Below are 22,464 nucleotides of genomic sequence, written 5' to 3'. Positions count from 1 at the left end.
ATGACCTCCCTGGGCCTCAGAACGCCCTCTAGTGACTGGAGCACAGTTCCAGTCACGTTTGGAGTTCTGGGTGCTCTAACCCATGGATTTCATTATCCGTGGGTTTTGGCATTCATGGGAGTTCTGGGAATGGAACCCCCATGGATGCAGAGGCATCACCTGTATATACATACATGAAACTGGTATGAAATATGAAAGCAGAACAAACCTTCAATACATTACAAATGAATAACTGATGGGGAAATTTTGGTGACTTTGGGAAAAGCTGCTCCCCAAAATACAGAATTTTGTTCATCCTTGTTAAAGTCTACAAATTGACAGGGAATTAGCTATACTAGCAGTGTTCATATTAGAGTAATTAGCAAATTTTGTCTTGTTTTGGAGTAAGATCATGTTGCACGGCTTAAAAATGCTATATGATTTGCAGTTTTTGTACATATCTCAATGCATAGATCTTATTAAATGCCACATACCTTGCACTATGATGAATGCAGTTGCATGGATGCTATCTATACTGTTGGTTGCAAAACAGGTATACTCGCCACTGTCTCCCTGGTCTACATTTTGGATGTAGAGCCCTCCTGATGGAGTTATGGTGATGCGGGGATCATTTGGTAGAGGAGTTCTATCACCTTTTGTCCATGTGATACGTGGCTGGGGGTGACCAGTTGCACTACATTCCAGAGTGACACTTTCTCCAACCAGAACTTCTGTATTTTGTGGGTGAATCACAAAACTTGGCCTAGCTGTCAAGAGACAAAAAGTCCAGAATAGTTTCATCTAACAACCACTTCTGCATAAAAGTGAAACAAAACATATGCATTTAATATTAATCTAAGTGCTAAGGTTATAACCACCTTTTTCAGTGCCCACTGCCACAAATAGAAGGAAATTAAGATGTTCCTAAATCCACTCACAAAAAATTAGTGCCCAACTAGATGCGATGGCAGAAGAATCTAACCCAAAGCAGAACAGGCTGATGAACTGCTCATCTTTCTGCCAAGATGGCCCCTCCCCTTCCTTCAACTGCCACTATAAGGAACGATCTTGGTCAAAGAAGTGAAGAAAGAGAACTTGATTTACGGCCCAATTCTATCGTAGGCCTTTGTCAGCGGAACATGCGTTCTGCTGGTACAAACTGCTACAAAAGCACCATAAGGTGCTTTGCAACAGTGCAAGGCCTAGGTCAGAGACTTCCTGCTGGTGCTGGCGGAGCAACAGAGGGACATGCAAGTCCAGCAGAGGCTGGGGAAGGACAGGGAGGTGGATGACAAGGAGAAGGAGGGAAGAATGGGGTGCAAGTAGATGGAACCGATCCATGAGGGAACAGGATTAGCGATCAAATCCTGAGGCCCTTCCCAGGTCTGATCGACCTGCATGGCCCATTGTCGACTTGAGCCAGCAATATTGCTGGTGCAAATCCAAGCTGAACCATTGTGGTTGCTGGGGTTTACCCCAGGGGAAGGGGGTAAATGTCCCCAAAGAGACTGCACTGCATTGCTCTGTGTTGGACTGGGCTGTTAGAAAAGCAGCATTAATGAAGATCTACCTTTAAGTAAGATAGATCTTTCTGCTACAGTGGTGCCTCGCAAGACGAATGCCTCGCGCAACGAAAAACTCGCAAGACGAAAGTGTTTTGCGATTTTTTGGGTGACTCGCAAGACGAATTTTTCTATGGCCGTGCTTCGCAAGACGAATTTTTTTTGCAAATTTTTTTATGGTTTGTTTGCAGTGATGCCTCGCAAGATGAAATTTTCGCAATACGAAACAACTCGCGGAATGAATTTCGTCTTGCGAGGCACCTAATTGCCTTTGGATGTTTCATTGCATTTTTTAATGATCGTTATTGTTTTAAGAATGTTATACAAATTGCATGTTAAGTGCCTTGCCTGGAAGGTATTTGCTTTTAATAAATAAATAATCTGAGTGCTCTTGATTTCCTATATCTTGGTGGGTAGAGATTTTAGGCACAGCATGAGTGGGCAAGAAAAAAAAAAAAAGAACCGTTCCCTAGACTACTTTTTCCCCCTCAAAACTGCACATCATTAGCTGTATTTCTCCATACAGGGGTTACATCAGGTCACTGAGTCCACAAGGAGAAAAATCTAAGATGACCAGTCACATCTAGTGTGGCCTAAAGTACTACAGATTTAAAGAACATTTGTAATAAAAACTTTAGGCAGGCTATTTTAAATGGTGTGATCTTTTTCGTTTGGTCAGTTTGAGTTTGTAGGAGGTATAGTACACAAATAATATCATAATATTAAACCCTGAGTAAAACATATAGAATCAAAAGTAATGTTTCTCCAAAATTTGAGCATTAAAAAAAAAAATCTACATACCAGGAGACCCAAAGTAGCGCAGAGTGACTTCTTGGGTTTTCACTTCACCGGCCACATTTTTTGCCATGCACTGGTAAATGCCTTGATCAGTCTCTTGAGTATTCTGAATCATCAGAGTGCCATCATCAAGCAAATTTAAACGGGAATCTGCTTTCATACTGAGTTCATTACTATGAAAAAAGAGACTTGTAGAATTTGCCCTTTTACAACACAACTACTGCATGTTAAAACTTACCAAAGAACTGAATGTTAAAATAGCAATGTTGTTCAATGTGCATGCCATATACATGTGTGCGCATATGGTTTGCAATAAAGTTAATGCTTGTTTAAAAACTTTTATCTAGTTAACTATTCTTTTAACGTGAGTCTACACAGATACACTCTCTTATTTTCTAAAATCACCTTACTTGTTTCGAAGCCAAATAATTTCTGGCTTGGGATTGCCTTCAGCTCTGCACGTGAAGTAAACAGTATTCCCTGAGGTAACATCCACATCCTGAGGCTCTGATGTAATTCTTGGCCGCTCTGTATCAGCAACAAAGTATATTAAAAGAAAAAGACCCCTGTGATTTCAAATACATTATTGACAGTTTAGTTTTTTTATTTTAACATAAACTATAAGAGATATCACTTTCTCCAATCCATAATTAAAAATAATGTGCAGACCAAAGCAGTATTAATAATGATATTTTTATGTTAATGTTTCATATTACTAAAATGCATCAAGGCAAAGAATGAACAGGTTGTACACAGTTTTTGGAAGACATCTTCCCAGGAGATAATTCACATGTGCAGCTGTTAGCACAGACAAGCAACTGTTCCACCTCAAAATGTATATGAGATAACATACTTTGGAATCTATCAAAATCTTCTTTCATACCATATCCATCACAGTTAATAAGAATTTGAAGAAAAAGAACCATGAAGGTTATGAGGCAGCATTCTGTTTGTCCCTCATAAACTCAAAGCAAATCCTCACAGCTTGCAAATCACCAAACTGAAAACCAGGATGAAGTTCTGGTGTTGGATTTAAACCTGGAAGAATAGAGTCAAATCCCCACTCAGCCATGAAGCTTGTTGTATGACCGTGGGCCAGACATGATCTCTCAGCCTCACCTACCTCACAGGGTGGTTCTGAGGACAAAAGGAGGAAAGGTACCATGTACAGCCTGACTTCTTTGGAGCAATTGTGGTATTAAATGTGAAATAAATAAAAGCCACCAGCCATGTATTGTGTCCCACCTTATGCCTGACAGTTTGGCTGTACTTGTCGTAAGAGGCGACTAAACAGCCACCGGGTAGATGGGACTCGTCAGCCTGGGAAGGCAGCTCATCTGAGAGAAGGAAAACTCTGATCCCAAACCGCCACTGCCTTCTGGCTACATCCATTTATGGAAGAGGCTTCAGGAGTCAACCTTGAGGCAAAATCCGGAGCCGGAGTCCCTGAGGCTGAACACAGTCACGTTCTGGGAACTCCTGCGACGCCGCTGGAATCAACCGTATTGGCCTCTGCCTTTCCATTGGACCATTTCAGCGATGTGGAGAGGGGGGATTTGCTGCATGGGTAACAGTCTATCCTCCATATCTACTTTACCCAGGCTTCGCACACTGGAGAGGACACTGTTCCAGAACCACCTTTCAGAGCGCGATACCATAGTCTTCCAAGACTGAAGGATGCCAACAATATGCTTGACAATTGCCTTGGGGGTTTTTTTAATTGTCTGAGCCATACAGGGAAAATGAGATATTTTCTCAGATATTTACTGAGTGCTTTGTGAATCCTGTACACATGGTGGGTGGGCTGCATTTAGCTTGGTAGATCACAAGTTGTACAGGCCTGCCTTAAAGTATCTGCTATCTCTTTTGCACTGGTTTTAATTTCACTTTTCTGAATGTTTAATTTTTTGTTTTATGTATTCCTTTAGCAGTACACAAGAATGTTTGGCAACTTGTTTAAAAATTCTGTCTGTCTCATTTGCTCATTTGCTCTACAACACATGAAAATTCCAAAGATGTAAGTAATTTGTATTGTGTTTTCTGCACAGTAGGAAAAAATAACCATTTTTAAACAGAAAACCATATAAAATTGTTCAATATTTTTTAAAGAAGCAAAGGTAGGCACAAGTTGTGATTTTTAGATAATGTCTATGGTTTACTCACACACATATCAAGGAAGGGCTTCTGTATGCTACAAAACGGTATGGTTTTATAGCATAAAGGTAAAGGACAGAAGATAATCCAAAAGGACAATAGAGAAAAGATTGCAGAAAGCAATTAAATGGCTAGTCATTAATGTTAAAAAGAACTGGATGGGCAGATGAACAAGATATTTTCCATGAAAATATATGTAGCATCCCTAATGAAAAGACAGAAGGCAGATTTACCCCTTTCAACAAACACACCACCTCACCACAGTTAAGTTCTTCTGGCGTTATTGTAGCCACTGATCGCCCCTGGATCCTTCTTGGATATTCACAAGTAGCTGCAGCTTGGGCATTACCAGATTCAGCATATGTCTTCAGCAAGTCAGCCAGCCACAGTATTTCACAGTCACAGTGAAGTGCATTTGAATCCAAGCGCCTGGGTAAAACAAAGAACTATAGCTATAGATATTAATGAGAAAAAACTTACTTGATTGATATCCAGACTGATATCCAGTAACCAGAATTTTAGGTATGTCAATTAAACGACACATCAATTACCAGACACTAACATTTTTCAGGGCATAAAAACATGAATGCTGGCAAATACAAAATGTATGGGTGTCAGTTAAAATTAAATTATGACTCTTCAGTTTCTGTCTCATGTACTCAAAGAAGTGAAGAAAATGGCAAAAGAGAACAAGGCAACCCTTGAGATCCACGGGGGTTCCACTCCCAGAACCACTGCAGGTGGTTCTGCAGGTAATTGTATCCACAGATTTTGGGGGGCCCAAGACCTCCAAACCGGTCTGGAGCTGTGCTCTGGTCAGGACTGGAGGGCCTGAGGGCCTAGGAAAGCCTCGAGGGCCTGGCCTCCCTGACCCTCAGAAGGCATTCTGAACTCTTCAAAGGCCTGAAAAGCATGACAAAAAACTGGCAGCCATGCTTTCGGCCCTTCAAAGGCCTCAGAAGGCCTTCTGAGGGTTGGAGAGGTCACATGCGGCTTCCCCAAAGGGAAACCAGAAGTAGTGTTTTCTCGGCCATAACGGCCACTTTGAAGACCGCAGAGACTACACGTGGATGCATGCAGCCTCTACGAGCTTTTAAAAGCCCTCCAGAAGTGACCAGAGTGCAGCTCCAGTCACCTTCAGATGGTTCAAAGGGGCTGAAACCACAGATTTCCTTATCCACAGTTTTTGGTATCCGTGAGGAGGGGGCGAAAATGGATCCCTCACCGATACTGATTCCCCACTTGTATTACAGTCCTTAGGGATCTGATTGACTCAAAGTCAGGCAATCACCACCAAGGGGCTCCACTTGAAATAGGAAGAACATATACACCATAAGCAAGTTAAAGGCTATCACTGGTTCTATGCCTCTGCCTCCTACACTTATCTTCTCATCCCATGACACAGACAAACCATCATAAGCAAGTATGGTGTAATGGCTGGTGGGCTGAACCTATCCTAGGATCCCAAGCTAATATCCTCACTGAGCTCCAAACTTGACCTTGGATCAATTGCTGTATTTCAGCCCAAATGAGAACCCAATCCTGTGCTCGGTGGCACGGCTCCATGCTGCCAAGCACATTTGCCAGCCTCACTGCCAGGCGCCATAAAAAGATAAAGTTTGGGAACCACTGCTCTAGGGTGTTCTCTAATTCATCCACTAGGGGGCAGGTTCTTTTGAAGAAAAGCATGACCAAGGGCTAGGCAGGATGTACCACCCACTTTCTTTTTACTGCCCGTTTCTACTGACAAAGTAATGAAAGGACCAAATCCTGGACCACCAGAGGGGAAAAAGCAGGGAGAAAACTTTTTATGTAATTATTTTTTTCTGTTATCACTCATAAGCCAATGATTTCATGATGTTGCAATGATTTCCCAAAAGCCAAATAAAGATAGCTATTACATTAACATTATCTACACAAACAACACAAAAGACAATAATTTCATAAAATAAATGTGTACACAAGGCATCTAGTGGAAGACTTAAAAAAAAAACTATGACCATTTAATCTACATACCAGAGGGCTGTAATGTTCAGGATAAAAAGTAATACTAAAGGATTAAATTGTAGACTTCCTCAGAAGTCTGAAGCTGAAGGCATGGAAGGAAGAGTTTAGCTTGATATTTAGTAGCGATTCCATTCTAAAATGAAAATGAACCCAATCCACCACTTCCTCAGTTAATAGGGCAATGGGTTTCAGTGCTATATCTGGCAGTAATGATATCACTCATTGCACTGGTGTACTGGAGATCAAGACTGCGTGAGGAATGGAGGTGAGGACAAAGCAAGAACTTGTGTGATTAATTGTGTTTTCCTCATGGTGACTTCTAACTAGTATTAGTGGCAAAATGGGGATAGTGGTTAGCACATCTTTTTAAATTTTTTAAACTGTATAATCCACTTTTCAGCATTTCTGACACCCACTCTTAGAACAATATTAAGGCTGCAAGCCTATACGTACTAGCCTGGAAATAAGTTCCATTGAACTCAATGAGGCTTTCTTCTGAGTAGAATTGTGCCCCAACACTTTGTTCAAGTACAAGCACAGATGAAGTACAGTACGGAGATTCTAGACCCTGGCTCAACACTTATTTCCTGGCATATCAATTAATAGAGTTGAGACTGCCCATATCAATAATATTTGTCTATCAGTCTGTTGGATATTACAGTGGATTACAAAACAAGTTGTGAATAGTTTAATACAGGTCCAGCCTATTTATACACTGATTTTTTTATACACGGATTTGACTCAACACAAATGGCCCCTGCAAATGAGAAGGAATGTGCTGATCCCTGGGGAAGGGGAAAAATGCATCCCTTTAAAATCAGTTTAAAAAACTGAAGTCCTTTAACAATAGCCTCCTTAATGAGGGGGGGGGGCAGCTGATTGACAATCCATCAATCCTTCTCTCCAGTGGACCTCTCTCTTCCCCCTGAGCACGTGAAAGAAAGGTGATCACTTTGCATTGGTAAAGGGAGGGGCTGAGTGAAACGCCTTTGTAAGCGCTTGGAGGACTGATTGATGGATTGCCTTCTTAATGACTCTTATCTTACATCACAAAGGTCAGCAAGGCTGTTTTTAAATCACCAGAGCAAAGAAACTTTGTTTGTTAAATTTATTTGCTATAGTGCATTTTTTGCCATCCACATGAGCACTTGGAACAGAACCACCGTGAATAATGAGGCTCAACCTGTAGTTTTGATCCATTTATTTTAAGAAAATAAAATCATTTACTTACAATCTTTTCATAGATTCCAAGTGACTGAATGTCCCAGGAATTAGATGAGATATTCGGTTGTTATGTAAAAATCTGTTGAAATATTGCATGTGTTAATTATTATTTTGAAAGTATTTTGCCAGAATCCTGACAATATCTCCTGGGTAGTCACTGAACTCCAGTGTACTGAGATAAACCAAAGTGAGGTGGGAGGCAACTGGGGAAAGGCCTTCTTAGTAGTGGCAGCCCATTCACAGAATATGCCACATAGAAAAGCTTCCCTGGCACCTAGGTTAATGCCTTGTCACCAAGTAGTGAAGACTTAAAAAAATTACTTTCATTGACTTTTGATATCTGACTGTTTTACTATTGCTATTTTATTGATAATTGTTATTTTATTTCATTTGCATGTTTTTGTTGTTATCTTTAATCTCTTAAGAATATTTGTAGAAGTGTACAATAGAAATGAACGCGGTTCTTAAATAAGGAACATGTGCTCATTTGGGGCTTTATCCAGGAAGCATGCCATTCTCCATAGTGTTTATGATAATTTTGTCTGAATGCAAAAAGGGTGCCATCAGGAGAAAAGAAAACTTACAATCTTTCAAGCTTGGGAAGATGGGTAAATGATTCTGGTTCCAACGTTTCAATCTGATTAAAGTGCAGATACCTATTTAAATGTTAGAAAGCAGATAACACAAAAAGAGTGTGTTTAATAAAGTGGTGCTCCCAACGCATTTTTAAATATGCAAAAAAAAAAAAAACACCCCTTAGATCTCATAGTCTTCTTGAATTAAACAGAATACCTCAGCTTTTATGTGAGAAGCAATGGCTAAAGTAAGAAAAAAAATAATAAATTGGTCTAATATGCCAGTCCCTATACTACTTGAACACGTTCTCAGAAATTGCCACCACAGGTTCAAGAACAAGCCTAAATCTATTTACTGCAATAAAATTATATAGAGCGAAGAAAATTTTTCAAACATAACATAATTTATTAAACACTGAATAGTACCTTTTCTACAAAAAATTGGGAGTAACCAGTAATATCTAGTACAATGTGTTTTATATATTAATAAAAGTTCCTTAGACGAAAAGAAGTTTTAAAAGCCCCATCACTGATCATGTAGATAAATTCATAGATTTTATCTTGCATACTTCAACCATACACCTTTATTTGGCAGAAAGTCCTACTATGACCAGTAAGGCTTGTCCTCAAATAAGTGTGCCTAGGATTGTAGACCACAGCTGAAATTCCAAGCATTAGGCAATAAATCTCACTCTTTGTACAGCTGGCCCTTCTTATCTGCAGGAGTTGCATTCCCAGACCCCTTGCAGATACTGAAACACAAGGATAATCAAATCCAATGTGCCTTCTGGGCACGTCTGGAGGTGTTCTGAGGCCTGGAGAGGCTGCACACAGCCTCCCTGTTTCTCAGAAAGCCAAGTCAAATCTGAAGGTTCTGAACCCATGGATTAAAAAGGGCTCTCCTATATTACATGCAGAGTAATTGCTGTCATATATCCAAGGAGGCTCATAAGCAATCAGGTAGCCTACTGGGGGGAGGGGGGGTAAGTAAAAGATTGTACCCTCTGCAAACATAGCTGCATCAGTGCCAATGCTGGGGAATAGGATAGGACAGTTTTATTCACACAAAGTACTAAGAAATAAAATTCCACATTCGTTCTTTAGTCCCAAACTCTTTCTTCAATGTATAATAATTTATGCACATATATAATCCCACTGATGACTATTTACTTCATTAATGGCTGAGATGAATGATTAGGAACATTCATTTAATACTTTACAAAAACAGGACATTATTAATATTTATATAAGCCTTTTCAAGAAGAGTAGTTTGCAAAGCAGTGTATATAGTAAAATAAATCAATAAATGGTTCCCTGTCCACAAAGGGTTCACAATCTTAAAAAAAGATGCATAAGAGGCATCATGCTGGGGTGAAGTAAGACAGTTGCTCTCTCCTTGACAAATATAAGAGGACACAACTTTAAAAGTTGCCTCTTTGTCCAGTTAAAAACACACTAGAATATGGACAATAGTTTATTGTGTACAGGAAAAACTATGAATTGAACTTTTTCATGAGATGCTGGCAATGTACATTTTTAATTATCCTGATTTCAGTAAGTGCTAGAACGGTATGGAAAGGTGATGCTTTACAGCTACAAATTCAGAGTCTAGAGTTCCATTCCCAAGCAAGACTGAGAATAACAGGGTAAATTCTTATTCTTTTTCTCGTTCTTACAAAGTTTATTCTTACAATTGAAGAAAAGATCAGAAATAGGACAATTCTAATTTTTTTTAAATCCAGCATGAGCAGAATATAAGGTTAGATTTCAGATAGGAAAGGAATAAATTACTGAACTAAACTAAACAGCAAGATGACGACTTCTAGCCAAAATGGGCTCATATTTGGAAACTATAACTTGTGACACATAGTGAGTATCCCAAAAAATGTGACCTGTTCAAAAAAACATACTCAATCCATGTTCCACTCTGATGGGATGCTCTGACAGATACGAGAGATAGGTATACTAGTGGCATATTATGGTACCTAAAGTTACAAAAGAAATTGCCTCCTTCCTTTTTTAATTCCAGGAAACTGGATGTAGAAGAAGAAGAGAGATAAAGTTTTTATTCTATAAGTGATAATGGAAACAGCTTCCATGAACAATTTCATTCCTGTACATTTTCCATTAACCTCAGAGACAGTTATTCTGTTTCCCTAAATCAGAGGTTCCCAAATGTTTTTTTACTGGCGGCAACCTTGACCTACTGGGCCATTGGCCACGGCTCCCCATTACAGCTACATTTCTATACACTGTATAAGGCAGTGGGTTTTTTGTGAGGATTCTGCTGCTTCCCTGGCTGGTTTCCATGGCTCCCCAAGGAGACACAGCTCATAGTTTGGGAACCACTGCCCTAAATTATTCTGAGATTAAATGCCCCAATTAATCAAATCAGAAAGAAAAATAAAAAACCATGACAGTACACCATTCTTTAAGCAATAATGCTTTGTACAATGTAGCTGCAATCAGCAGCTAATGAACGAAACAAGGAATCTACCAGGCACTGTTTCTGTATACATCTCATTTAAAAATATCTCCAGCTGAAATACGTGAGCAATAGCTCCCTCACGATTAATTCTGAATTCTACATGTACAATTTTTTAAAAAGAGTCATTGTGTACATCCAAAAATGATCATTTTTCTCCACAAACCATGAAAAGTTCAAAAGGAGGGTGGTTTCACTTGAAGCAACAAAAATATTTATCCAAGTGCAGCAGAAAGTCTTACACTGTTCTGTACTTTTACAACTAGGCATAAAACTGTCTATTAAGAGCCTGGAATCTCATTCAAATAATAAAGGGTGCATAACATTCAGAGCTGATGGTCTCAAGTTACTTTTTAAATGGAAGTCATTGCAAAACAAAATCTAAATTTTCTCCAGTGCAATGACAAAGCACACCAATAGTAAAAGCATTTTAATGGTAAAAAAGATATGTACAGGCGGCTCTCGGTATCCATGAGTTTGGTACCTGAAGATTTGAATATCCATGGGGTTGGCCACCTGTAGCCTTCCGAACCCTACTGGAGTTGTGTTCCAGTTGGGTCTGGAGGCCCTTCTGAGGCTTCAGAGGGCTGAAAAGGACAACTTTGGTTCTCGGCTGACCCTCAGAAGGGCCTTTAGACCTGAACGGAGCACAGCTACGCTTGGGTTCAGAGGGTTTGCCCCCCCCCCCCAAATCTGCCGATTCCAACATCCACAGATTTCAGTATCCATGGGGGTTCTGGGAACAGAATCCCCGCAGATAATGAGGACCACCCTGTAAAGGTAAAAGAACAAACAACAACAGAGCTATTATTGTCCTCTGTTACTCTATGGAGCAAAAGCAATTCCATTTAAAAAGTCTAACACCTTTGTAAGAAACAGCATAACTGAAACAAAACTACATATAATTTTGAAGATATCATTAGACGAACTGAGACTCTTGAACTCTAAATCACAAATACAGTAAGAACACAGAAAGAAAGAATTTGGCAAACACATTGCCTGACTCAAAACCCATTCCATGCAGACATGCAAGGCATGCAGCAAGAAATGTGAACCAAAACGTGCACTTTTCCTCTGAGGCAAGCGGATGACAGCACAGAAGAGAAAAGGCACTTACAGTTGTTCTAGAGAGGCAAGTCCTTTAAATGCTTGCCTGTCAATTGATTGGATTTCATTCTTGTACAAATAGCTGAAACAAGAAACAATCAGTAATATTAGTATACACAAACAAGAGCTACATTAATGGGGGAAAGAATTAAGGTGACACATGAGGACAGTTTTCCAAATACACTTAGAAAACAACAAAACAAGACACTTGTGCACAATGAAACACTTTTCACTTGACAATATTTCTGACAGATCTGCTTCTGATATCACTTTTGAGAACGTAAAATTTGTAGGATGTACAATTGCGTCTTTAATGACTTTCAGTTCCATCTTCCCTTTTATCACATTTTCCCAAAATTTATCAGTGGGATTGTAGAGCATATTTCCTTATTTATACTTCAAGACACCTTCATTAAAACATAGGAAGAGCCCCGCTGGATCAGGCCAAAAGCCCATCTAGTCCAGCTCACAGTGGTCCACCAACACAAGACAACAAGAGACGTGTATCCTGGTGCCCTCATAGAATCATAGAGTTGGAAGGGACCTAATAGGTCAACCCTCTGCCTTAGGCAAGAAATCTTCTTAGGGCATCTTCAACAGGTGCTTGTTGAGTCTCTGCTTGAACCTCCCTTGCAACTGGCATTCTGAGGTAGCCTAGTTCTAAAACCAGGACGTTGCACATACCCATCCAACACAGCTTGTAACCTGTGATGAACTTTTCCTCCAGAAATTTGTCCAATACTTTTTCAAGGCATCCAGGCCAGATGCCATCACCACATCCTGTGACAAGGAGTTCCAGAGGCTAATCACATGCTAGGTAAAGAAATATTTTCTTTTGTCTGTCCTAGCTCTCCCAACACTCAATTTTAGTGGATGTCCCCTGGTTCTGGTGTTGTGTAAGAGGGAAAAGAACATCTCCCTATCCATCCTCTGCATAAGTTTGCATGTCTCAATCATGTTCCCCTCTCAGGCACCTTTTTTCTAGACCAGGGGTGTCCAAAGTTTTTGGCAGGAGGGTCACATCATCTCTCTGACACTGTGTCGGGGACCAGGGAAAAAAAGAATCAATTTAAAATTACATAGGTTTACATAAATAAATATATTAAAGATGAACTTATATGAATGAATGAAGGTCTTGCAATAGCTCAAGGCCTATAGAAGGCCTTGCACAAAGCAGGGCTGGCCTTTCCTTTGCTTCCGCTATTGCATCACAGACGTGAAACAGCAAGCAGTGGAGGGAGCCCTCATCCCACAGCTCACGTGAGAGGTCAAAGAGTCACCCTCACACTGAAAACAGTTGCATTGGGCTAGTGTGGGCTCCAGCAAGTCTCGGAAGGGCCAGAGGCTCATTGGAGACTGGGGGCTCCCTGAAGGCCGCATTGGGAGTCCTCAAGGGCCACAAGTGGCCTCAAGGCCGGGGTTTGGGCACCCCTGTTCTAGACTGAAGAGCCCCAAACACTGTAGCCTTTCCTTGTAAGGAAGGTGCCCCAGCCCAGTAATCATGATCTCTTCTGCATCTTTCCATTTCCACTATATCTTTTTTGAGATGTGGTCACCAGAACTGGTTGAGGCCACCTTCAAGAGATTGTAAGAAGAGCTCTCTTCTCTGTATTACTGTGGTAGTTATAACCAAAAAATACACGGAATTATTGGTTATGTTTTATACAGGATTAGAATGGTCTAGTTTTTCAGCTTTTTTTTGTCTCCCGATGTACCACTTCACATGGTCCGCCTATTGGAAATACCACAGAAAGTAACTGGTGATGATGTCATCACCAGTTACTTCCAGAGTGAGGCCAGACACAACCTAACAAGAACTAGTAAGAGATTCATGGCAGGTGGAAGGTTTTTTTCAGCACTCAAAAAGCACACGCTAGAGCTTTACCCACCACCCACTGTGCCTGTCATGTTTCATTGCTGGTCTCGCTACCAGGTGGTGGCAGGTCTAGGGGACCTGTGCATACCACCAGGCACCAGCTCAAGTACCACTGGACATTAGCTCAAGTACCACCAGTGCTACCATGAGTTGAAAAACACTGGTCTATTTCTGTTTTCAAATACAGCAATGTTTCTATTGCAATTCAACATACAGAATACTTTTTTACCTCAACAAAATCAATAATTGCTCCTTTCTGCCCCACAATATTAGCCAATCAAAAGTACTATGTAAATGAAAACATAACCCAAATATATTTTATTTTATGACTCCCTGAGATTTAGAAACTATAAACCTTAAAGGTTGAAGAAGTAGAAAACAATGTAATAAGTGATGCAGAGAATTTATCAAGCCCACAGACAAACAGAGCTCTGAAGAGAAATATGCTTATGTTCAACAGCTATATCTTTCTTACAGGCGGTGTGTACACATAACATAGAAACAGAAAGGCACAAAAAACCCATTCCAAACATATAAAAAGGGTCACATGACAAAGGTTACAGAAGTGTTACTTTTATTTGGGCAGGAGGTCTGGTCTAGAGGGTAGAGCCTCTGTTAGCCTGAAGATAACATCAGAAGGTCGCCAGTTCAAGAACACGGGCAGCTCCCTGAATGGCTGAGAATGGCGAGACATTGAAGCAGCTGACAAGCCCAGCTGAGTGATTCCACCTGCTCTTGGGGTGAGCAAGAAGCATCTTGGCTGTCCTCCAAGTGAGAGATGGAGCTGCTTGTCAGCCTGCCTGGGAGAACTGGAGGCCAGAAGTGAGACCAAACCAGGAAGATCCATTCTGAAATGTTGGTTCTTGAAAGAAATAACCTCTATGATTGTAAAAATCCCCTTGAAGGATTTAGAAACGCCTGCCTATGTAAACCGCCTGGAATAAAGTCAAAGGAGTAATCTGATGACCAGAAAGGCAATATATAAATAACTAGTTATTATTATTATTACTATTATTATTATTATTATTTACTGACTTACTGCTCAAGGAATGCACAAAAATACAAGAGACTTGCATTAAAAGTTTTAAAATCCTTTAAAATAAATTTTATTAGTGATGACCACAATAGTGATTTTTAAAAATTTTTATTCTCAACTGGTTTCTTGTCTCACAGTTTAGAGGTTTTCAAAGATGCTGAATCTTTGAATCAGGAAAAAGAATCTTTCCCTGTTATTGGAAATTCGTTGGCATTTTATTGCATTTTGGATTCAAAAGGCTATAATCTTATATACGCTTACCTAGTAATGATTGCCACTTAATTTAATGGGGCTTACTTTTGAGTAGACATGCCTAGGATTGTGCTGCATCTCACTCAGCGAATAGATCCGAAATCCCTTCATTGGCATCCTGTACACTCCCAGATCCAGGACACACACCCTGTCCGTATGCTCAAAGCCCTCCATAGCCTCATCCTTCCTACTGCTCAGCTCTGTGCTCTTCAGTTCCACCACTCTCAACCATCTATCTGCTCCCTTAAACAAATTATGACGGCAACAGGATGCTTCCTAATGCATAACTTTCACATCTCATCTGAAAACCCACCTTTTCCATGTATCCTCTAGCAAAGTATTAGGGCACATTTTCTACCTGAAGCTAAGTATAAGTACATGGAACTATAAGAACTGCATATGTTTCACCTGTTGCTCCTGCTTCCATTCCTCTCCTTTCCTCTGCTGCCTCTCCTGGGCAGGACCTGTCTTTTGTAGTAAATATAGGAATCATGCACATGGATGGTGCTAGCTAGCTAGCTAAATAAATAAATGAATAGTAATAAAACAATCACCAAAAACATGAATGTGGATTTCAGAGGGTCAACATTTCTCACAAAATGCCCCTCCCCCAATTTTAGCTCAACACTAATATCAGGCAAGTCAGGCACTTACATTTTGGTGCATGTATATTTAGTGATAATAATAATAAGGGAAACAAAAATAATTATCTAAAATGCATGAAGTGTAAAAGAGAGCCAGATGGATACTTTGATTGGCTTTACCTGCATCTGCACAAAGAGTGATCAGTAATCAATGATCACCTCCTCAGTAATGGAGCTCAAAATCCTTCCCCTCCCACCGCTGCTTTGTCCTGCCCCAAATCCATTCCCGAACAGCCCCTGCTACTGACCTATCTGCTCCTGTAGCAGGAAGAGGAGGTTCTGTGCCCAGTGGCACCTACATGTGACCTCAGGATGCCTGTTCTGGTGTGCCTGCCCCACAGAACAACAGAGCGATTTTCACACCATTGTACCAGGACTTAGGGTGGCAGAGTGTGAGATCTGCCACTGTAAGATCAGAATAGGACTGGGCTGTTTGTGAAGCAGCCCAATCCTATCCTCCCACCTGCCCTACCCTAGCCTCCCTCCAGACCCCTGTGCTGGTTTGACTCAGCCAGCACGGGCTTACTTTTTGCACTGGCCCATGGGGCTTGGACCAGCCTCCCTCTTGTCTCGGTGGTGCAAACGTGCGTCACAGCACATTTGTGACACCTCTGGGCCAGCGTAAGGGACTCCAACCTATCGGTAATCTGTTGCCAGAAAGAATTGTTTAATCCCTTCATCTTTGGTTCAGTGGCCCCACTTCCCTTGACTCACAGCCCAAAACTATCCCCCACCACTAGCAATGATACAGCTGTGCCAACAGGGTATACACTGATTCCAATAGTGGGGGGTGTCAGGAGACCTATCAGAGGTAAGGAAAAATATTTTTCCCTTACTTCTCTACAGGTCTCCTTAGACCTACACCAGCTACATTGCTGGTGTTAAATCTGAGGAGAGAAAAGGGGCAAAAGGCAGGTTCAAAAAGAAGGAATAGGACATACTGACACTGTTAGGATCCTCTCCTCTCTGCCCAAATCTGAGAAAAAAAGTGTTTTCATGCCAAGTTCTGGTTGAAATGAAATAAGCACCTAAGAAGTAAATGTTACTATTATTGTCATAATCCCAGTCATTCCCCCCCACATGTGCCCTTTTTAGATAAAGTTTAAGTTTTTCTGTCCTGTGCAACATGAACTTCAGTTCTTCAGCATGGCGAAGGGAGTTTGACTAAATAACGTCCAACTTTCTTCCAAGTCATTATTCTATGAGCATGTACTTCATTTTAACAATATTATTTAAATGTAACTTACAGATATTTTAGATTTTCAAGGTCTTCAAATGCTCCAGTAGGTATCCTTTTAATGTGATTGTTGTTTAAAAGTCTGGAAAATAATGAAAACAGTTATTTGCTTTTAAATTCTGACAATATTCAATCAAAATATAAAATCCAAAAATAGGTTCAAAAGAAAGCCATTACATTTATTGTGCTAAAAGAAAAATGATTTTTTATAATAGCTTGCCACCTTTCAGAGCTGCTTTTTTTAAAAAAAAAATCTTGAAAAGCAGTATGGGTTCCGTTCAGAAAACTCTTTAACAAAGTCAGATGTGAAAGGAAAGATCACTCCACAACTTGTAGTGACACAACCTACAACAATATGGGCTGAAGTTTTAAAAATTCACATATAACTGAAGACCAAAGTAGACATACCATTTGCTCATGAACTTGATTTATTCTGGGCTAAACGGATCATGATTTATGGTGTCGGTTTTTCATGGTAGCTACAAAAGCGTATCGAGGCGGGAGACCATTTCCTTCTTGTTAGCCCCAAACTAAAATAGAAGGCTCTGCAGCAGGTCCAGGAGGTTCCTTTGCAGGAACATCAGAAAAGCTTGTGGAAAAAATAAACTGCTGGCCTGATCCTTGAGGCTCTGTAGCATCACATGGGAAGGTAATATTGGAGCACCTCAGCTCCATGAGGTACTCTGAGAAGCCTTATGCAGTTCTGGCCTGTTCACGTGGTAGACAAAAGCAGTTGCCTCAGGCAGCTAATTGAAGGGGTGCTGAGTCCCATCAGCACCCGTTTCTACTGCCTCCACTCCTGCTCCCCTCTACTGGTGCATCCAGTAGATTTTAAAAGTAAGAGGCCAACAGAGAGTGGATGAAAGGAAATATGCAGACTAAACTCTGTCAGCAGATTATCTAAACCACCCATCTACTCTACTGCAAATGTCATCTTCAACTTCATGCCCCTCTTACTTTTCAATTCTAGCAAGCATAGGAAGTGGAGAAGGTGGCTCTTTGCTTCTGCTAGTGCACCACTAGGTAAGGGTGAGGGCTGATGTTATTTGGTGCCACTGGGTAAAAGGAATTGGTATTTTGTGCTCTGCCTCAGATTTTGGAAGATCTTAGGTTGTTCCTGCCAAAAGGACTCTCACAGCCCTTTATTACTTCTGACACAGACTTGGTTTCCCAATCTGAGCAACTTGTCAGCCACAGTACTTGCGATACAGAGTCCTGAAGTTTAATACTAAGCCATAGCCTCATTCAAGATCTCTTTGATGTAATGTTTTCCCAGCATTCGGTTTCTTATTATTCTTCAGTGGACTCTAAATTATTACGAAAATAGCAAGTATATTAGGATGAAAGAGAATCAGCATCATGGAAGTAATTATTTAAATAATGCTGTGAAAAACTCTGCCTTAAGGAGGTTACCCTTCTATTCAAAGTGAAATAGCAAATATGTATGAAAGGTGAAGCAGGCATGAAGAATGGAACTTACAATGTGTTCAAATTTCTAAGCCGTCTAAATGCACCAGGCTGGATTTCTTTAATTCTATTAAACCGCAGATCCCTGTTGAAAACAGAAAATTATACTCATTAGTATAAAAGCTACCATCTCAGGTTAATGTTTCAAAAATCTCAAAACAGGGGCTTGCAGGGGATATCCTACACCCCTTGCTGATCCAACACCTCCTCCAACCCACTGTGTGCCTGGTTACTCCACCTGGCTGGTTCTGCCTCTTCTTGTGTGCTCAGATATTGTGCAAGAGGAGGATGAGAACAAAGATACTGTCTCCTGAGTCAGCTCTATCACTACTTCCTGTGGCTGGCAGAGCAGATGCTGTGAGTGAAGTAATTCCACTCCAAGTATTATCCCAGACAAGCCACTGTACAGAAACCAGCAGCAGAGTGGGAGCAGGACATGGTGGTGTGAAGGGAGTTGTGTGTGTGTACAGCTGATGGATAGGTTGTGGGCAGTGGAATTTAGGGAACTGGTAGAATTTGAGTGGTGAATTGGCTTGAGCCATTCCTGTTTCCAGTCCTACTTCAACCTAATCAAAGTAGTCAGCTCTCAAGGAAAAGTACACTAGTTTGGCAACAGCCCAGTCCTATCCTCAGTCACTCTGTGATGCAGGGATGTTGACACAGCCTCCACTGCATCCCAAGGGCTGGCTGGGGACCAGGTCAGTAAGGAGAGGAAAATAGTTTTTTTTTTTAACTTACCTGGTCTCCACTGGGTCTACTCAGATCTGCACCAGCTATTTTGCTGATGTAAATCTGTTAGGAGGAACGTGTTGGCCTGAAATGGAGGCTCCAGATCTCATGGACATCACTGCTGCCAAGATCTGCCCCTCACATGCCCCCAGTCCAGACCAATCCCCCCCCGCCACCACTTTACTTGCTCCAATGGTCAGTCTGTTGCCTGCCATTGCTGCTGCAGAGCTTATAAGCTGCCACACCATCACCAGCAAGCTGGACTCTGTGCAATACCATGGCAGCTTGTGAGATTGGACTGGGGTGTAAATATGCTCAAAAGGAAATGTTAAGAATCTAAGGGAACAATCCTAACCAGGTCTACTCAGAAGTAAGTCCTATTTTGTTCAGTGGGATTTACTCTCAGGAAAGTGTGGTTAGGATTGCAGCCTAAATCTCAGCCCAGAATGAAATTGACAGCTAATTAACTTTTGGGGCAGCTTAAGCAAAATGTGAGAATTATTATTTTGTCAAGGAAGCTTAGAATCATTAACAATTGCCATGCTGAATCAGTGTATAGAGTTGTAACCTTATAGCTACAATCCTTTCCTGGTTTGTCTTTCATCATTTTGTTCCTAGAAATTCATAATGGAAAGGGTAAAGGAAGGAGGAGCAGTAGCAAGAGAAAGGCAGAACAGACACAAAAGAGAAAGCAAGCAAATGTCAACACAGAATGACTTGTTGCAGTCTAGGTTTGTCTGCTACAATCCTCTTATCAGGAATCAGATACAAAACAAAGGCCTGGCTTAGTCAAACTATTTATCAGAAATCTATTTTCCTGACAACAGATAAGGGTAACTATCAGTTAAAGAATTCCTTTGTTCACTGCTATTGAGATAGTATTTTCCCTTCTTGATTCCAAGTGAACTAGTGAACTTTGATAAATTAGATGTGAGTCCTCCTGAGCAAAATCACGTCCCATTGTTTTTTAAAAAAGGTACAAATCTGCCTCCATGTCCAGCTCACTTACAACTCAATCCTATGCATGTCTACTCAGAAGTCTCATGGGGCTTACTCACAAGTAAGTGTGGATAGGATTGGGCCCTTAATCCAAATACTGGGGCAAGGCAGACAAACTCTTAACCTTTAGTCCAAAACACCGCACATGACCATGCCACTGAATTCTTCATATATAAGTTGTCTGGTGGAGAAATCTAGATAAATCAAATTGCTCATTATAGTATATCTTAATAGGTTAATATAACTTTGATTTAGGGTGCAATCCTAACCCCTTATGTCAGTGCTTTCCAGCATTAACTTAAGGGCAATGCAGCTCTGAGGGAAGGGAACAAACATTCCCTTACTTTGAGGAGGCCTCCGTGAGTGACACCCAACTGCAGGATGCAGCACACATCCCATTGGCACCGCTATGCCAGCGCTTGAAAGCACTGACATAAGGGGTTAGGATTGTGCTCTTAGTGGATTGTTTAATTTAGATCAGGGGTCTCTAAACTTTAAGGCCAGAGGGCCACATCAAATATCTGGCAGGGTATCGAGGGATGGAAAAATAAACATAAAATTTAAATAAATACATTAGAAAGCCTCAAAAAGCCTAACCCCTTCAGACGGCCCAAAAACGTCACTTCTGGTTTTTCAGGAAAACCAGGAAGTGATGTTTTTGGACGTTTAGAAGGCATTCTAAGAGGGGGGGGTGCATGGCCTCTCAGGCCCTTAGAACATCCTCACAACCAGAATACACCTCTGGTCACGTTCAGCTGATTGGGCCAGAGGCTTGTCGTGGGCCGCACAGACGCTTCTCACGGGCTGCATCTGGTCCCCAGACCAGGGTTTGTAGATTTAGATCAAGCTTAATGAAGCTTTATAGTCTGTGAAAATGCTCTCTGCATCTATCCACAGGACAGCTGCATTGTCCAATTTCCCTACCCCACATACACTATGGTAGTATCCACACAGTAATGCGTCTTGTTAAGAGCTGAAGCGATGTTCCATTTCCCAAGCCACCTTTTTGCAACCTGAATAATGAAGCTTGCTGAAAGTGTGTTGTTCAAGGAGCTTGAATTTGGCACTAAGCACAAAGAAGTGTCAAATACTTTCCAGAAATCTGATTTTCATACATGGATGACTTAACATAATCACGACTTAGTAGGGTGGATTTCAAATAAACAGAGCAAACTGAATGCACTTTCGAAGAAAAAAAGGAAAGAAAACAAAATCACAACTAATACATCAATTTAGTCCATCTTGTAACTACAACCATGAGTTTAGTCACACAAAATGTGGAGAAACACATATATTTTTTGGCACAGGCAGCTGGAATGCACCAGCATACTTTCCATATAATGATATCTTCTAAATCTTGGAACTGAGTAAATCAGGGAGCTTATGTTTTCTTTGGACACTCTTTGTTCTTCCATAAAAAAATGGCCTGGAGGGCAAACTTATCTTTATGCAGTTGCCAAGTTTTAGACATGATATATAATCACTTCTCTTTTGTTTCTCTCTTTGTCCTGTTCCTGGGGGGTCAACACAAAAGTGATCCTGTACAGAATTGCACAGAGCAACTCTTAAAACAACTTTATTGTTTTACAGTTTCAAGACATAGTTCAGACAAAAAAAGAAATGGATCCATAGTTTTCCATTCAAGAACCACAGTATTAGAGAGGATTTTTTTTAATGAAAAAAGATTTACGCAGTTCAGAACTGTAACTATGGAATGTCTATTCAGTAATTTTCACTATTAATAGTGAGGGGCTCACTATTCCAGACTAACAGCCCAATCCTATCCACACTTTCCTGGGAGTAAGCCCCATTGACTATAATGGGACTTACTTCTGAGTAGACATGCATAGGATTGGGCTTAACTTGGTACAAGTTGATTTTTTAAAAAATTCACAATATTGCTGAACTAGTCACTAGAAACAGTTACAGTTGGCAGATTTGGTTTCCACAATAGGAAACAAATTAATAGGAAACAGAACTATAGGAAACCAGAACTAGGTAGATTTGGTTTCCACAATACCAGTCACAAAATTAGCAAATACACCAAAATAGACTGATACTTCCATCCTTTCTATTGGACTATTCTCAAAATAATACAAACACAGTCTGCAAATATTCAACTCTCTTCCCAAATCCTTTGTGTGCACTCAAGAGAATCCAGAGAAACAGGATTGAGAAACAAACCAGGATGTACTGCAGGATTAGTTTTGACATTAGAGAGGAGCTGGGGTTTTCTATTAGCCTCAGGATTCTTGTACAAATTTAACACATCCAGGTTCTGCAACTCCAGAGCTGATATGCTAAGATAGGTAGAAAGAAATAACCTAGTGAGA

The 22,464-nt window shown here is 40.7% G+C and overlaps 1 protein-coding gene across 5 annotated transcripts in view; it reads right to left on the bottom strand.

Annotated features, from left to right (window-relative positions):
• The window catches only part of PXDN (peroxidasin), a 76,772-nt gene that overhangs the window by 30,658 nt on the left and 23,650 nt on the right, over positions 1 to 22,464 (bottom strand). For 3 of the 5 annotated variants that reach the window (XR_010793576.1, XM_066612375.1, XM_066612379.1), the window contains exons 2-10: positions 18,417 to 18,488; positions 16,947 to 17,018; positions 11,902 to 11,973; positions 8,309 to 8,380; positions 7,732 to 7,803; positions 4,753 to 4,922; positions 2,750 to 2,867; positions 2,343 to 2,512; positions 474 to 746 (exon numbers count right to left, since the gene is read on the bottom strand). Coding sequence is in view for 4 of the 5 variants with exons in the window: in XM_066612375.1 (XP_066468472.1) it covers positions 474 to 746; positions 2,343 to 2,512; positions 2,750 to 2,867; positions 4,753 to 4,922; positions 7,732 to 7,803; positions 8,309 to 8,380; positions 11,902 to 11,973; positions 16,947 to 17,018; positions 18,417 to 18,488 (1,091 nt within the window). In the remaining variant the exon portion in view is untranslated. The remainder of the gene's footprint in view (positions 1 to 473; positions 747 to 2,342; positions 2,513 to 2,749; positions 2,868 to 4,752; positions 4,923 to 7,731; positions 7,804 to 8,308; positions 8,381 to 11,901; positions 11,974 to 16,946; positions 17,019 to 18,416; positions 18,489 to 22,464) is intronic. The other 2 variants (XM_066612376.1, XM_066612377.1) reach the window with 2 other exon arrangements.

The sequence above is a fragment of the Tiliqua scincoides genome, chromosome 1 (genome assembly GCF_035046505.1).
Source record: "Tiliqua scincoides isolate rTilSci1 chromosome 1, rTilSci1.hap2, whole genome shotgun sequence".
NCBI lineage: Eukaryota > Metazoa > Chordata > Lepidosauria > Squamata > Scincidae > Tiliqua > Tiliqua scincoides.
Note: the sequence above shows the minus strand (reverse complement) of the source record. Positions and strands in the feature narration are given on the sequence as shown.